Genomic DNA, 18,901 nt, shown 5'->3' on the forward strand with positions numbered 1-18,901 from the left:
TCTATAAATACACATCCTCACCAGAACTATGGAATTAATCCATATAATGTCTAATATTATCAATAATACTATTAGGTTATACAGCTTTTGGTAAGGCAGTGAAGGAAGTCAAGCGTCTGTTGTTTTAGTTTTTCTCAATACAGTTCTCGACCAACGGCTCTGCTTCTGTTTTAGAGAGGCCTCCAACAGATTACCAACTACAAGCCTAAATCCCCCAACTCCATTAATTAATGACCTGCAACTTGCCAATGACCTGAATGAGTTCTAATGAAGATTTCAAAGACTAAAGGGCAGTTTGTTGTGAAACTAACTGGGCAATAAAACTCTATGATTCTGATACATCCTATAGTTCTTTCATTTCTGCTTGAGGGTCCAGACTTTTCATGCAATTTTACGCACTTTGCCAGAGTATTTTGTTCTTTTGACCACTGAAGATGGGTAAAGGAATCATCCACACAAACAAACAGACATTTTGGAAAATACAGTTTCACATTAGTGGCTACAAAAATGTTGATTCAATAACTGTTTGAAGGTAATTAACAAGATTGTAATATCAAGGCTTGAGGAATGAAACAGTAATGGACGAATGAGGGACAACAGACTTAATTTTGTAATGATAAACCCTTGTTACATTACAATGTTGTTTACTTTTGAAAGTAACTTGTTAAACTACTTTTGTGTTCCCAAGAATATATGATTTTATCTTACTGATGAAAGATTGGTTAGTTAAACAGCGGGTATTTACCATCCATATATAAGGCGAAGTCATGTCTGTCTGAGATCGGATCTCCTGCTTCAGCTCTGATGGAAGGTGTAGGAAATGTTTATTGTCTTGGGCGAGATGCCAGTCTAATAAGGTCCTACAGAAAGTATTTCTAAACAGGTGCCAATTAGAAGCAATAGAGTGTCTAGTCGTCTTACCCCAGGAGTAGGATTAGTGACATATTTGTTGGCAGGGTTATTTTTGAAATGTTATCCGTTACATTTACACGTTACCACATTTGGAATCAGAAATGTAACTTTTGATTATTTATTTTACTTTTAAATTACTTTAATATTGAAAGACATTAGAAGACAAATAGCAATAACTAATTGAACACCTTTTGCGGGATCAATCCATGTTAGAGTTTAATCAATATGATTGGGTACATACATTTGCAGTAGTCTGATGCAGTAGTCCAACCATTGTCAAAACATTGCAGAATCCCCAAGCACGTGGACGTTCGCAATCTTGTACACCCGCACACAAAAATGTTATACCCGCGCGAAAGTAAACTGCTATTATTAGAGCCACCAGCGAATGATTTTCAAAACACAAATTACAGAAGTGAACTGTGATTTACTCCAGCACTCTTAGTTTAAAGTAATTGTCGTCAACAGCCAATGAAAACCAATGATCGCACATTTCTGAGTTGCAAAGCAAGCAGTAAGCTATCACGTGGCCTACCTGTATAGATTTGAGGTGGCTGCATCTAAGGCAGATCATCATCCTCTGGCAGAGTGCTTCCCGACACACCTTTCTTCCGCAAATATTGTGATAAATTCCATCTAATGTTTTATTTTGAAGGCAGCATTATGTTACAGCTGTCTGACATTTTTGCCTTATCTTCTGAATAAGTCCAATTTGCAACGTGTCATAATTATTTCGCCCACCTACTCTTTTTCAATTAAAGTAATCCAATACGTTTTTTCAGAAGTATCTGTAATCCGATTACAATATAATATATAATATAGGCTAATAATATAACATAACGAATTTACATGAAACGGATTACTTGTATAGTCCATTGCTCCCCAGCTCTGTTTGCTTGTCATAAATATCAGCTGTTTGATGTTGATTGGCTCGTTTAAGGTGTAGTCTGCTTAGCATTCAGTGCTGCATGCTGCTCAGCTGTGTTTTCTGGGATTTTCTTTATTGCAGTCAACACTCCTGCAAAAGCCACATTTTAAAGTGACCAATGCTGTCACTTGCCATCAGGAGTAAACCGCCACTTGTCTCTACACACTCAGATAAACACATACAAACAAACCTTAATATTTCATATTGATTTGTTTGTAGTGCACAATCATATTAAGGAAAACCCAGACAAAGGTAGATCTTTTTTCCTTTTTACTGAAGAAAACACATTTAGTGCATCAAAACGTGTGTTGAAATTCACCAGAGATCAGAGATGTTTTGTTTAATTTCACAATGCCTATTCGTTTTATATCGATCGTGCTACAACTCAGTCATGTTTGTCCTTGTTTGATAAAGTCAGTGGTTTTCTTTCAGTGATGTTCCTATCAGCAGATATATTGATGAATGTTTCCATAAATGACTACAACTCTGGAGGGGCGGCGCTTACTGCTCTGGCCAAGTCCTGCCGCTAAATTTGTCCTCTCTTTGGTTAGTTTGTTTTTATCCTTGGCAGATACGGTGGATATAAAAAGTCTACACACCACCGTTAAAATGCCAGGTTTTTGTAATGTAAAAGAATGAGACAAAAATGAATCATGTCAGAACATTTTCCACCTTTAATGTGACCTATAATGTGAAAAATTCAATTGAAAAACAAACTGAAATCTTTGAGGGTTTTATTTAGCCCTTTCAATATACACACACAACATTGCAAAGGATTTAGGAGCGCTGTGGTGAAGGCTTGACAGCCTGTTGATGCAGCAACATGGGTGAGAATGTAGGTGTTTCTGCCAATGCACCTGTTCCTAGACCACCAAAAAAAAAGATTTACCAAACAACCACTTTGATATTAATTCTTTCCTTTTTTTCAAAGACATTTTTTAATGTATTTTGATGTGTTACATTAAGTTATATTCTTGTCTTGACTCAGTATACCAAAACAGGTGTCTTCAAGATCAGTTTAATGTTTACTCCCTTTCAACACTGGGTTACTCCCTTAATAATTGGAGTTCATTTTTGTATCTATTAGATACCCTGCATTTAATATATGTTTTCTGTTGGCCTGTTTAATTTGTGAGCTTGAACATAGTGGGCTTGCATTAAACATGAAACCAAGTAAACATTTTTTTTTCTTATCATTAGTTTTTATTGCTTTTTCCAGTCTGACACCTCTCTAGATTCACTGGGAACTTTAACCTATTCTAAGCAACACAATATAGTTCTTTAACTTTACAAAAATGAGCCTGTTACAGACACAACACATTTTTCACAAGCAGTCCTTGCACACCTGTATTGGAACTGGAAGAAAGAACAACACTGCTTACCACCTCTTTCATTTTCTTGCTTAAAACATCCTTTAACAAACACCCAATCTACTTTTGTTAAAATGAAGGCTACTGTTAGATGTTTTGTAAATAACTACAAGAAGCAGTCAACATTTCAACAGCATAGCACGGGCAATGGCTTTGATACATCGTTCAAGCGGCCTGTCAGCATGGATGCCCTAGAACAGACAACTTAGACTGTATGCAGTATGATGATGACTTTCTGAAACTTGCTCCTGTTCGGAAAATAAATATGGTGTAAAGCACCTCAACGAGTGATGGATAGGACCATCCTTCTTGTAACCTAACCATCATTTAAGCTGCTTTACAGAAATGTTGAAACAATGTACTCCACATAAATATGGGGGCTGTATGCAGAAGGTAATGCCATGCAGCAAAACCTGTCAGCTATTATAATTCAGTGTCATTGCAGATGTGTACATGAACAATTTCTATTGATACAATTGTTATTACTCAATCTGGGTTGGCCAGGCCCTCCAGTGGGTGGGTCTGTGACCACCCAGGTCGACCAGTGTCTGCACGCCCAAATTATGTTAGAGGCGGCTTATGGTAGAGAAATCATCAATAGTCATTCCGCATTGGTGGACTTTACTGCAGTCTGCATGCCAACAACACACTCTGTGGCACTGGGCTGTGTGATCGAACAGCAAGTTAGTTGACAGAAAGGAGACAAAATCATTCTGTGAGGAATGTTCTATGAAATTACTAGACCTACTGAGAAAAGGTAAAGGATATTTTAGTCTGCAACACATACTCAATAGACAAGCAGATGTTAACTTCACAAAGATAGAAAGCATTTCCTCAGCAGAAATGAGGGTAATCATAGAAACATTCCATTTGAAAATCTATATTTCCTCCAAAGACCACAGCACAATGAGAGGATTTTTTTTCTCTCCATGTTTTAAAGTTTTTTGCTGACTGGCGGATTGGTTCTTTATATGTGCATGCTTGTGTGTCTGTGTTGTTCCATTGAGGTAATCTAATTGACTACCTAGAATTGTGATTGCTGTGGAATCTACAGAGGAATTTGCAATGTGTGTGTAAGGGTGCACACTCATGTTTGTGTTTGTGTCCCTGCGCTGGTCTTGTTTGTGTGAGGATATAACTCCACGTACCTGATGAAAGGCACACTGCATATATCTTTCTTCCCTGTCATTGCAGTGTAATTAGTGTCTCTTTGCATTTGATGGCTTTCTCCCCATCTTAATCTCCCCCTATCTTTAAATGCAGTACAGCCTCCCAGCACTACTCATTATTTTTGTGTGTCTGTGTGTTTGTACTTGTGTGTATATGTACTTGCACATGTGTGTGTAACTGCAGACAGAGGTTAGCCCTTTCCCCAACAGTAATATCACTTGCCAAGATGCTGTTATTGCAATTTACACTTGGCTCAGCCCCAGCTGTAATGGTATTTCCCCTCGCCTGTCTGTCAGTGCCTTAATCTCTTATCAGCTTTGGCGTGATCTGAAGCCCTGCGTTTCACCACAAATTCTTTTTTTTCCTGCATCGTCCAAAGTCGCTTAACAGCATCAAGTACCCCCCATTATTTATCCCCATTATGCCGCCTTACAGTTTTTCACCGTATAACATCAATCCAGAAACAATTATTACATTCTCAGGTTTTCTGGAAATCCTGGTATTTCAGATTTCTTGCTTATTTACAGACACACACCCGTAAACCTTTGACTGGTAATGTAGATGTATTGGTACTCAAGTAGAAGTAAAAGTAAAAAAGAGGTTAAAACGATAACTGAAATAAAATAACTTAACCAGAATGTAGTTATTTAAAATAAAAACATTGAGTAATGAATAAAGTCTACAGTGGTTACCTGAACTTGGTTAAACCAGAGTTTTTCCACATAAAACCGAAAAAATAACAGAGTTAATTCTTAGACTACATTTGATTATACCCATTGGTTCCTCGGAGGAGGGATCGGTAGAGGAAGCACATTGATCAGCAGCTATGTAAACATCTATGTAGAGAATCCAGCACATGTTTAAAATCGTTGAGATCTTTTGTCTGGAAAGGGAAATACTTTAGGAAAGCCAGATCCACACCAACTACAGAACAGCTCTTGGAATGGTTATGTCAGTGATTTTATCTATGAATGGTTATGTCAGTGATTTAATTTCTATCTATGAATGGTTACACTAGTTTACAATTACAGCCCTATTATTAACCCCCCAAAGTCTTGCAATGACAATGAAAATGTTGCTGCAACCTCCGAATCGTACAGATAAAGGTTTTGTTCTGGGGAAGGAGTAGGGCTTCATCCCGCCTCCTGCATCATTGCCTTTTGATTTGCTTTTGTGTGTGTAGAGTTTGGAAGCTGCTTGTGTAGAGCCCCCTCTCCTAATCAGAGTGGTGCTGAGACTTGAAGCATAACATAGCACTGGGGACCCCCAGGCAGAAAGACAGGGTAGGCAGGCTGTCAGCAGTTCATTTCATGGGCATTACTGGGCCTTGACACAAGGACATGGCTGTTCCCTTTGAACTCGGATTAGAAGAAAGCAAGAACAAAACAGTCCAATTATCTACTGGGTATTGTTTGGGGCTGCAGTGAGGAAGGCAGGAGGGCAGCAAGACTGTCTTCCCTGCAACTTCAGAAGAAACATCAGTCTGTCTGTCAGAGTAACTGTTTTGTGACAGGAATTGCAGCTCTTTATATTGTGACAAGGTACTGAGAGACAGTGTCCCGGATGAGAACTGGGAAGTGTTTTGACAGGTAAACAACAGCTATGATTTTCCATTTGCATTTCTGAAATCCAGTATAAATAGTTCTTATGAAATAACATAACAGGCTGTGCTTGAATTAGACTGCTTCCCCAAAGGTCTGGTTTGTAGGGACATTTCAATCCCCCCACCCCTCCCCTTCGAATCCTCAGCACTACACACACTGTTTGAAATTCATTGAAAGCATATCATTAATAATACAAGAAGAGATGTGCCGAAGAAGGACATGTAGTACAGTGCCAACTTGCATACATGGCTATTAAATCATCCAAGAAACCCTCTATGATATGACCAAATAGGGAACCTGTAGGGAAAAGGGAATAGGTTATGCAGGTATGTTGAAGAATAGCTTTGTATAAAAAAATCCTATCACATAGAACACAATCGCTCTATGTAGAAATGAGTATTGTATATAATGAAACAATTTCCCAATTTGTTTCCATTGCTGTGTAAACAGATTAAATCTGAAGAACAAAGCATGTGAAATGTTTCAAGGATTGATACATGGATGTTTCAAGGGACACAAAGAATCATGAAATATTTAGAATACTCCATCTAGGTTTGTCAGGTCTCTTCAGTGTTACCATACCAAGCTTTCCAAACAGGTCCTATAAATAAATGTCAGTGGCTAACTTAAGACAGTGCCGTTATTAGCATTGGTTCTGGAATGTCAGGGGATCATTTTGGGAGGGATCAGAATCAGATGGATTCTGTCATATTTTTCTACAGTACCCACATAATCAGATAGGATCATTCTGATTCAGATACCACAATATATGTCAATGTCAGAGAATCTTTATTCACTGGACAACACCTCGATATGTATATGGTACTACTTATACATAATAATAAGGAAACATAAGTGTTTAAACTATAACCCTGTTTCCAAAAAAAGGTGGGACGCTGCGTAAAATGCTAATTAAAACAACGCAATAATGTGCAAATCATTTATCCCTATATTTAATTGAAAATAGTACAAAGACAACATATCATATGTTGAAAATGAGACATTTTATTGTTTTTGGAACCTCACATGGTGAGGCAGGCTACACATGGACAATCCCACAGATGTATCAGTGGTGAAAAGTATCTATTATTTCCTCACTGTGCGACACTGACCGAAACAAATGATGGGACTTTTTCAGAGGTTAAAGCTTATTTGGAGTCTCAAACTCAACCATTTAAAAGACCTTACAATATTATAAAAAATATTAAAGGGGTGTTTCAGAAATAATTGCTACTCTCACTGTTAGTAACGGGATGCACTTCTTTGACAGTTCAATATAACAAATCGTTTTACACAATGGACCATTTTAGATGTAAGATCATCACTATAGACACATCTACATTTCTGGATTATAGGGACGTTCTAAATCCACCATTAATCCACTTTCTAGTGGGATAAAAAGAATAGATTTGTTTTAAAATAAACAAACAAGTTTTGAAAAACAACCTACTATCCCTAATTAAAGGTCATACTGCATTACAACATCATTATCCCTATCCAGACAAGATTCCTATCCCTGTGGATAGCCACAAGGATCCCATTCTTCCATTTTGAAAAACCCAATTCGAACACTTAATCCTATCCGATTGGAGTAATCCATTCAGATAACTGCTGAAAAATCTCCTCTGGTTGAAAACACTGCAGAGAAAGTAGGGAAGGCTAGATGCTGCAGTCTCACCCCCTTGAGCTTTAGTATCTCCCTCTCAGACACGAGTAGCCACTCAACTGAGTTCATTATAGCCATCCATCTTGTCCTTGTCAATGTTTGTCTGTGTTAGTGCTGAAACTGCAGGAGGTACTGATTCCACCTACTTCACACCCCCTCAACTTATGTTCATGAAGAGATCCCCATAATCAGGCCACCCTGATCATTAGCAGTAGGGATACCATAGATATTAGTTCTCTGAAATGAGTCTTGATCTGACCGCCTCCCTGACAGAGCCATAACACACATGGGTGAAGCAACACTTTCAATATGTAACATTTGTTTGACTCTCTGATTGTTTGGAGATTGTCTAATAGTTTTAAACTTTTTTTCATATAACACCCGAAATTTGAACACTACCATAAACCCCTGCAACGACAAGAGTCCAGCAGCAAATGATTTGAGGTTGTCATCAGGGAAAGGAGTTGCAAATTGGGCAGAACTTTTTTGGAAAGGAAAGAAAAAGGTGCAGTGGTCCCTTACATTTTTCTGGAGCTGCATATATATATTAAACACAGTATATTACATTTTATTTAAAACAATGTTCTCACAAGAACATGGTTGCTGCTGTGAACCAGACTAATTATTTACAGTTTGATTTATAAGAGGCTTATGTCCCAACTTTTCCACCCTGGACCTCCACAGCCGTCATATTGCTACTTTATAATTCCTTGTGGTATCTGTTCTCTCACTTGCACTGCTGACACATTAAAAGGATGAGTATTAATATACATTTAAGAATAGCCTCCTTATAATCTTTTCATTGTAGAAGAGAGTGTCACTCTTGTATTCCTCTGCAAAGAAAGATCTGCTTTTACCATCCCTGGGTCTTTTTGTTTAATGCTATCGGTACAGGGCTTGCATTCAGAAGCTCAAGCAGCACACTGTGTCTGAACCTGGTGCACCTCAGTACTCTGAATGTTTACTGTTCTCCTCAAAAACCTACAGTCAACAGACTTACCAGGAATGCTCATACTATCCAAATCAGAGAAGAAAATACCTTTTGCACACCCACTCTGGTTTTCCCCAGACTATATAACTGATTTGCAAGTTAATATAAGAGGAAGGTTGAACTTTTGGAATAGAGAGTGTTGAAAATGGCTTGTATAAACATTCTTGTATCCATCAGTAGGATCCATCAAAATAAAGACACACAAAATGTTGATCTGCTGTGATTTTGACTGTAGTCAAAACTTAAACCGTTATGTTGCATCAGAAAAGTTAAGTCATAGTTATAGTGTCCTCATGATATTTCAGGGGACTATGGTACTGGAGGATAGCTTAGATTATCTCAGTATCTACATCTCCTCCCCATTATGCTTTTTCAAATTGACACAACATTGCTACGGGGCAATGTCAAACAGTAGTAAACGACTGGACCTCTGGGATCAGGGGACTTTGGATGATAAAATCTCCCTCCCTCTTAGGCCTCTGTCCATCCATCCCATCACTGTATCCCTACCTCCCACAGGCCACTTCTGTCTTATTCACCGTCACCAGAAGTGCCAGGCCACTGGCTAGACTAAAGCAGACTAGCAAGCATCATCCCATCCTGGTTGTCATAGTGATCAAGAGCACTGGTTTCCCATTTAAGGGACACACCTTGTTATTCCCCTCAATGTTACACCAATGGATAACGACAGAGATGCATATCTAAGAGGATTAAGGTCAGAAACAAGCTGTAAACCGACGGATGAAGACCCATTCACATGGGAGTGCGTTTGTATGTGTATTATGTGTGGCTGTTGGCATCACTCGTGTAATCACTTGCATTAGATGAGAGTGTCTATAATTGATAGTACTCTAGGTTTCATACATTATCATGGAAAGCATTTGGTAGCGAATAACGTAGTTGCAAGCATGGGCGCTGTGCAGTGAGATGCGTCTCGCCAGTGGACAGGCGCCCTGTGTGCACGCATCAGTAGCAGTCAGACGGTTAAAGTGCATTTCAGAATCTCGTCAGCGGTTGCTGAGGCTGTGACGGAGGGAGGGGCTGCGGCCCCCTTGCGTCCTTGCTTCCCGCGGCTGTGGTTATTGGTAGGAGTTTTAAATAGTCCACCTGAAAGAGTGTTGTGAGACGAGGTTATATTGCAGGAAATGAACTCATACATCTCTCATACATTTTTAAATATGGAAAAAGGAGGCCCTATGGATAAAAGGCTGGGGAATCTCTTCTCAAGAGGACAACCTTATTGGGTGCACAGCACTCCCTGGAGATTGTAACCTTGTGGGCTCAGACTTTGTCTAATACCTAGAGAATTCTTGAAAAAGTTACATTTTCCTGCTGGAGTTGAGAGGGTGTTAGCCATGATTACTGCATCTGAAAAACTTTATTGATACAGATTGAACCTCCAGACCTAAACCTATTTGTATTTACTTTTTGTCCATTGTGCTTTCTGTTTTTACAGAGACAAGGATCTGGTGCAACGGGTGGGAATAGCAAAACATCTGGAAGACCAGGTAAACATAATATATTTTAAAAGGGGCTCCCAAATGGCACTGCATTGCAGTACATTATGTGTCATTGCAACCAGCAGCTATTTCCAAGTTGCAGCATTTTGACAGTACCCAGGGGTATATAGGAAAGGGATGCCTCTTCCCATCATGCTCTTATGACTCTACGTTGCTGGTCAGACATTCTTGCAAAATCAGCCACCGGTTAAAAACTGGACCGGATAAAATGTTCTATATTGTATATACAGAGGTAGAAAACGAATCTGGAAACATCACATGGAAAAGAACTGTTACTTTGAAGTAACTAAGCCACAAACGTAGCAGTGTTGCCCTTGTCTTTTTTTTTTTCCCCTGTTAGACTGATGCTGAGGGTGGCTTCATTTCATTGGGGAGACAAAATTGTATTGTTTCTTTGCGTTTCCATGTTGCTCTGGGGATATGTATCTTACTGAGGGGATTTTGATGTAGATTTATCAACATGTCAGAGGTTTTAGCAGCTGCATAGACTACTTTTGTCTAGCTGTGGCATCTTGTACGATACAGTGATGGATATGTGTCCCATTACAGCCCTAATTTACATGCATACATTATACATTATTTTACAATTCCATACAAAACGTTTGCATCAAACGTTGCCTTTGTAGGCAATAACAAAAGCAAGCAATTGTATTTATATTGCACAATTCATACACAGAAGCAATTCAATGTGCTTTACAATGAAAAGAAAGACATAAAAATGCAATAAAGTAGAACAGTCAGATTGTTACAATTCTCTAACCACCCTCTAGGGGGACTCTCCAACCCGGTAGGGGCTTGGAAGTGTTTCCTGACAACTCTAAATAGGGAAAAAAGTTAAAAATAACCTTGCTTTCATTTTCATGTCATCAAAAGTATTTAGACCTATGTCAATGTTGTCATTAGCTAGCAAAATCAGTCAAAATATTGCTTGTAATGCTAATTTTCAACTATGCGTTGAACACCCCAGCAATCTTGACTAGCAAGCTAACATTTTGCTGCATCTCAAATCAATCTGGTGAACTTAAAATAATCATAGGGATTTAGCTACAAAGGTTTTCCTTCTTTAGAGATGGCATCGTGCTTTCAACCCTTAGTAAGGCACGTTAAACCAAATCATCAGCGCTCATTGCGGATGCATGGAGTAGTATGTTCAGTCAAAAAAACAACCCTCAAACAATGCAATGTGCAATCCATGAAAAGAGGTGTTGATTAACTGGCTTTCCAACTAGTTATGCTAAAACCCCTGTAAAGAGCAACTCTGAAGAAGTCGCTAGCTATGGTTGCAGATGTGTGCTTACATAGTCATCTTTTTTCACTCATTGGCAGTCAGTAGGCTAATGTAATTCATTCATAATTTGTCTTGACTTGATCATAGTTAACAACAAAGTACATAGGCTAAACTCAAGGGTTGTAAGTAACCACAGCATTTGCTGTATTTTTGCTGTATTACTGTCTCACTCCCAAAATCAACTTTCATGTTTCACTGCTTCACAACACTTGTAGTACAAACCACCAGTTCCTAATAGAGTCTTTACCCCATTTACTCCATTTGGAGCTATGCCTCAGAGTATTGTTATTCACTCAAATGAAATGATGACTTCACAAAACCAACTTCGAATGGGTGGTGTGCTCATATAACTGCACGCAATATGAACCTGGAAATTTATCTGAAGCACAAGGTCAAACCATCATTTAGCGGATCAAGTTCTGATCTCAATCCCATTGAAATTTGCAGTACACATGCGTCATTCAAGCAACCTGAACAACCTGGGGACAAAATGACAAAAAATTTACAACAAAGCCACTCTGACATGTGCAAACCAGGTACTTAAAACCTTGTGATATTGTTGTGAAAGATGGCACAAATACCAAAATCTAATGTTTGTGGGTGGAATACTTGTTTTTTTCTTACTAATATTTTAAAACATAAAACATTGAAATTCAGGAACATTAAGAGAATTGGTCAGGGGTTAGAACGTTTTTGCAAGGCACTGCAAATCTGTATTATATGTTTTCCTACTATTTTATAGCCAAAACACAAAAGGCAAGCAATCAATGAGGCATCAAACCATGATGTATCTTTGTATTTATTGATTCTGTAGGGCTGTCACGCTTAAGTGCACCTGAGGTAGCTGGAGAGATGCAGAGGTGGAGGCATGTTCAGTGGCATTTACCTGACCTTCACACACACACACACACACACACACACACACACACGCACACATTAACTTAGCTTTTAAATGGGCCTCAAAAGTACTTAAAAGCTAAGTAAACATGTGTTATTGTGCATGAAAGCAGATTGTACAATGTAGCCTATCAAGTTTTCCAGAAGATGTCAGTTTGGCTTAATTATGTACTTCTTTGCCTGTTTTGTATCCAAAAGAAAGTATTAGTATAAAAAGTATTAATTTCTTTATTTATTTAATTGTTTAAACGTTATCATTGCAAATTGTCCCATAGCATGTGCTTACGTTCCAGAGACTCTACTGAATATAGAGATTTTAAAATTATTATTTAAGTAGGACTAATTTATTTCGAAGTGCGCCTGATGAAGGAAATTTAATGGATCCGTCTATATCTAAGGCTCTGCATTTCCCCATTCGAATGATGTATACCACGCGTTTGTGCAATAAACGGTTCGATATTTACAAACGTCTTTGTAAGGTCTGTCTCGTTAGGGCACCCCCCTCCGCAGAAAGACCGCAAATTAGCATTTTGATAATGCATTTACAGTAATGGCTTTTATCGCCTGGTTTGCAAGATTCTGCTGAACACAGTGAAAGAAAAATGGTGCGGCTAGCACAAACATAACGGAATCAGGCTGAGCATAATTACTTGACCAAATTAAGTCACGCGCGAGTGATGACACAGTTGTATGGATTAACTTAGTCCTAGTGCCTAATCGTACTCATAACTGTAATGCCTAACCCTAATTCTAAGCCTACCGCCAATTGTAACTTTTGCCCTATTTATAGGGACATTTTGTACCCGTACTATAGTTAGTTAAGAAACACATTTACACACAAACACAGCCATGGAAATCACAATTTAACACATACAAAAACAAAGGTAAACACTGCATTTCATCTATAGAAGTGTGAGATGCCCCTCTTGGTTCACTTTTATCAGGCTGTCTTTTCCTTAGAGACAAAAGGTTATTAAACTGATGATGTCTTAAAAACATGCACCATCATCAACATTAAAGGGTTAATTCACCCAAAACCACACATTCCTATTATTCAAATTGTCAAATATCTGTGATATGTCATTATATTTTATCATATTTATGATAAGTTAACAAACTTCATTAGAAATGTGATGTTGAAATCTATCAAGACTCAAGTCAACTACAAAACCCAAATGCGAAGTTATCTCTGGTGGACAGGCTGAATGGCCAGGTTAGTGTATATCTCCGTGGCCAGGTAGTGAGAAACCAGAAAAGGAACCAGGTAAGCCTAGTTCACCTGGCCCGCAATTAAATATTATGAATATTGTTGCCCTCCCTGGATTCGAATCCCGGTTTCCCACATAAGAGGCTCTGTCTTTAACCACTACGCCACAGAGCTATACTTCTTCCAAGAGTTGGTATAGCATGTCAACAGTAGATCATTTTGACACGCATTAACATCATGCCAAGTTTGAATATTTTGCTACACACCATTAAGCAGTGTTAAACAGATTAACGTTTCTTATTAAGTTTACCTCCACCACAAATAGCATCTATGTATTATAATAGTCATAAGAATAGAGCAATTTCTAGCGAGGCTGAAGAGGAACTTTACACTGCCAAAGCTATTTCATTTCGTGGCACAACAATGCTCGTTCTTCTTTCATTTGTGATACAATAACTTGACTTTTTCGTCAAGTGAAAAGATGAGAGAATCATGGAAACCCCTACTTTTTTGCTGCCCAAGGGGTTTTGATATAGCCAATATTAACCTAAAAAGCATGCACAGATGCGTACTTTGAGAAGGGGATGAACATTATGGCCTGCATTGTATTCAAACCTGGGTCACCCACATGAGAGGCTATGCCTTTAACTACACCATGGAACTGCACACTTACCAAATGTCGGAATAGTGTCTGGACAATAGATAATTTGGTCATTAATTAACATCACAAAGAGTTTTAATATTTCGCTAGACACCATTAAGCATTGTGTTAAACTGACTAATGTTTACCCCCACCACAAATAACATCTATGAACTATATATACAACTAGCCATTTTAACTGCTTATTAGCCATTCGTGAATGATATTGATAGAATAATGATCAATATAAATAACTGACTTTTTCGTCAAGTAAAAAGACAAGAGAATCGTGTAGCCAGGGATGTTTTTGTCTATCATGAACAAGTCCTAATGCAAAATTCGAAAATCCACCTGAAATATAATATAACAGTCAACAGTTTTTTTTAGCTTTCCTATAACACAGCTGCTGGAGGTTGTAACCAGCAAGTGTTTTGTCTATCCAGAACAAATCCTAATGGATAATCAGTTTGGACTGTAACGGGAGTCGAATGCCGGCCCTGCTGTTCAGTAGTCCGCGTTTCCAACCACTATGCTATTTAACATGGGTCAGTCAGTCAGTCACATACGCGGTCCGGCAAAAAATATATCCACCACAGCACGACCAAAGGAAATTTCAGCTTGTGAATTTAAGAAGTTATGTGAGAAATAATCAATATAGGACCGTTAAAACGGTAAAAACAAACTTCAAAGCTTTGCACATCAGGTTACTGTGGTAACGTACAATGTACAACGTGAGTCTGCAAACATACAGTGAGGAAGATGCAGTTGGACTACCCCTTTACCTTTTTTTTACGTGAACCGCCCCATTTACTCATATCATCAACTCCCAAATAATGATTACGATTGCAAATAACAAAAAATTTGTTTATAAACATGTGTATTGACCACCTTATCATGGTGTTATGCACGGTCGATGCCACAGGACAAACGGACGGAACTTTGAAGATTTGCTGACAACCGTGGATGAGCTCACTTTCCTGCCAGTGCTGTTTCTTTATGATCTGAGCCGAGTGCAGAGAGTAATCAGCAAGGAAACATTGAAACTTTTTTTTAACACCCCGTAAGGCCAATTTCAATCATCCAAAATGGGAGATGAGACTTCCCTTATATACAACACTCATACAACACATTGTATATAATAAGATATTATACACTTTGTATATGAAAATAAGATATTGAACATTAATGTCTAATGGCTTGTTGCTGTAAATATACTCTGCTCAATTCATTCAAATATATCTTATATATACCTTTATTAATGAACCACCTTACAGCAGTCATCATTTTGAAACATTTTAACCTTAAAAGTAATTGTTTAAAATCTGTTCATTTTGTTACACTTCATTTATATCAACCTTGCTTTAAAGTAGCCTGCCCATAGAACTATTAACTATTTGCTATTAACCTGCATTATCCTCTCTCATATTCTGTTGATTTTAACTTTAATTCACCAGCAAGTATTTAAGTCTTTAAACTAGTTGAGTATCTGGAGCATCAGCAACTGTGGGTTCGATTGCAGGCTCAAAATGGCCAGAAACTTGTCAGTCTATTCTTGTTCTGAGAAATGAAGGCTATTTCGTGCAGTTTCTTCCAACAACAGGACAATGACCCAAAGCGCAGCTCTAAGCTATGCAAGACCTATTTAAGGAAGAAGCAGTCAGCTGGTGTTCTGTTTATAATGGAGTGGCCAGCACAGTCACCAGATCTCAACCCTATTGAGCTGTTGTGGGAGCAGCTTGACTGCATGGTATGTAAAAAGTACCCATCAAGCCAGGCTGTAGTTGCAAGGCTGTAGTTGCTGCAGATGGACGATTCTTGATGAAAGCAAGGTTTGGAGGACGCAGTTATTTTTTCAATTAAAAATCATTATTTCTAACTTTGTCTTGCTCTAATCGTTTTGCTATATTTCCAATTCATGTATGTTGTCATGGAAAACAAGAACATTTCTTAATGACTCCAAACTTTTGAACAGTTGTGTATGTAATAATGAAATGGGCATTCTATTACCTTTATACTGAGCAGATTTGTATTTCACGAAGGACAACTTTGATTTCTTGACTTATGTCTTATATAGCAAAAATCAATCCAGTTCAGTGTTGGCAAAGTACAGCATCTTCAAGCCGGCCAAGAAAGCCATGCCTGGGGTAGGGTGAATCAATTGACTGCAGCAGGATGTCATATTCTCTGATCGCAATTTTCATCGGACACTGCCAAAAACATACATTTATTTCTCCTGAAGCAAGAGTATTCTAAAGAGTCAAGACTACTCAGAGTGGCACCCTGACTCTAGGCATTTCAGTCGTCTAAGAACAAGAACATTGCCGTTGAAAGCGCTGACAAGAGTAACAACTTAGAGGATCTGTCTTGTATAAAAAAGGATTAAGCCTTAAGCCACCCATAGATCATGATCCATCGTTATCCTTTGGGCCGCAAATATTTTTGTATTCATCTGGATGAACAACCACCCCAAAAACCCTATGCAACAAGCTCAACTCTTTATTAAAGGATTTATAATGTAAATGTTCTCTAGTTTAAATAATAATATTATCCTTCGAGACACAAAGATTATGAACACATCAATACAGGGGAGGCCACAGTTCAATAGCAAATGCTGGGGGATGAAAATAGTGCACATTAGAGCATAAGAAAATTCAATACCAATTAACGCAGGAGTTGAAGTTGGCAGTTAACGTTTTCATCTTGATGAGAAAGAGAGAGACACACACAGGCACTGGAACTCAACCCCAGTCTGTATTGAGTTTCCTCTTTCCTTTATTTAGCTTTCTCTTCGTGTGGATCAAATTGACCAAAAGTTAAATATCCCTACTACAGCTCTACTTTGTAAAGACATTTTATGCAAAATAGTTTAAAGTGTATATTGATCATTGTGGTCTTCCAATTCCATTAGAATTGTGTTTTATCAACACCTGATCCTGGTTAAAGTAACTTATATTTAACTATCGAGGAAACTTAATCCTATGGTATTGCAAAACAATAGCAACAAAACTCATGATTTCTTACATATTTTTATTGTTATGTCCTTGTAATTATGTAAGCATGGATGTGTCTTAGGACAGCAGGTGCACGAGGGAGCAACATTGACATTCACACATGCACATACCCCTTCAACACTACCCCTCCTTACCCAGCAATCACTCACCTGCAGCCTGCATCTCTGCCTGATAGCACCAGCAGGTCACAGTGGCAATAATGCATTTGTTAATGCCACACAAACAAAAAAATTAACAGACAAAAGTGAACAGACTCATTCCTTTAACCATCCCTCTGACATATTATCAAAGCATAATGCCCAATTTAGCAGTAATCACAGTTTCTTTCAATTTGTTTATGCTAAGCAAGTATTCATTTGACATGTTTTACCGTGTCTTTAGAGTCTATACTGGGAAATGACTGTAACATCTGCTATTGTGTTCTTTATAATAAAATGGTGGTACCATCAGTGTTATGCCTTGTTGTGCTTTAGATCTCTAGTTGAAATGGCTATATTAAAATACAAACATTTTTAGAATTAAAATGTTAAAAATCAGTAAGATGTTTGACTCCACTGTGTGGGTATCAGAATGTACAATGTATTGTGATGTATATTCATAGAGCTCGCTGATATTAGTGGCGCATACTGTGCAGCTTAATGAGTCACAAGCCTCATCTCCTCCTTCTCCAGATGCTTCCAAGAAGTCTCAGGAAGTCCCAGCAGAGGACTTTGACATCGACATGGATGCCCCAGAGACTGAGAAGGCGGCCGTTGCCATCCAGTCCCAGTTCCGGAAGTTCCAGACTAAGAAGAAGACTGACAGCAAGTCTTAGTGGCTACTGGGTGTCCATGTAGCTGTGAAGACCTGGCAGGCTTGCTGTGTGGGCGTTTGCATGTATTCAATTCATATCATATGAACTCAAGGGGTGGGGTGTGGGAAAGAGCAAGGCAGAAAGAAGCGTGTCAATAAGTAAAGTGTCTGTGAAATGCTATACATAACTTATTATTTAATTGGGTTTCATTCATTTTCTTAGGTGGCAGATTACCTTGCAGTTGAGGTGAGGGTGGGTGGGGTGGTGGGTTATTAACAGTAATATCTGATCCTTGGCTGTGATTCCACTCTCCTGAGGTATCTTATGAGAGAGTTGGGATATGCAAAAAAATTACATTTACATTTGACAAGTGCAAATATAAGCACCCATTACTTTAACGTTGATTGCTGTATCAATAAATGGCAAAGTTGTGAAGAGTAGTTTTCTGTCCAGCCATTTTGTCTATCCATAACGTGTATCCTGTGTAATGTGTTAGTCAATGTATTTTCTATTCAAGCTTTTCTCCTTTTCCATCCCATCTGAATTTATCAGGGCTCACCATGTACAGTAGATGAGTTCACCACATAATATACACTCACCTAAAGGATTATTAGGAACACCATACTATTACTATGTTTGACCCCCTTTCGTCTTCAGAACTGCCTTAATTCTACGTGGCATTGATTCAACAAGGTGCTGAAAGCATTCTTTAGAAATGTTGGCCCATATTGATAGGATAGCATCTTGCACTTGATGGAGATTTGTGGGATGCACATCCAGGGCACAAAGCTCCCGTTCCACTACAGCCCAAAGATGCTCTATTGGGTTGGTCAAATAACTTGATCCATACAGTAGATGCCAAAAGTATTTTGGTGAAGAATTGTAATTTGGTACTATAGGTGCC

At 38.4% G+C, this 18,901-nt stretch overlaps 1 protein-coding gene across 1 annotated transcript in view; it reads left to right on the top strand.

The window, feature by feature from the left end:
- The window catches only part of pcp4b (Purkinje cell protein 4b), a 33,887-nt gene extending 15,450 nt beyond the window's left edge, over positions 1-18,437 (top strand). Inside the window, exons 2-3 of the mRNA XM_010889180.4 lie at positions 10,098-10,149; positions 17,876-18,437. Of these exons, the coding sequence (XP_010887482.1) occupies positions 10,098-10,149; positions 17,876-18,018 (195 nt within the window). The 3' untranslated portion in view covers positions 18,019-18,437. The remainder of the gene's footprint in view (positions 1-10,097; positions 10,150-17,875) is intronic.
- Positions 18,438-18,901: the final 464 nt, after the last annotated feature.

This window comes from Esox lucius, chromosome 1 (genome assembly GCF_011004845.1).
Source record: "Esox lucius isolate fEsoLuc1 chromosome 1, fEsoLuc1.pri, whole genome shotgun sequence".
NCBI classification, from domain to species: domain Eukaryota; kingdom Metazoa; phylum Chordata; class Actinopteri; order Esociformes; family Esocidae; genus Esox; species Esox lucius.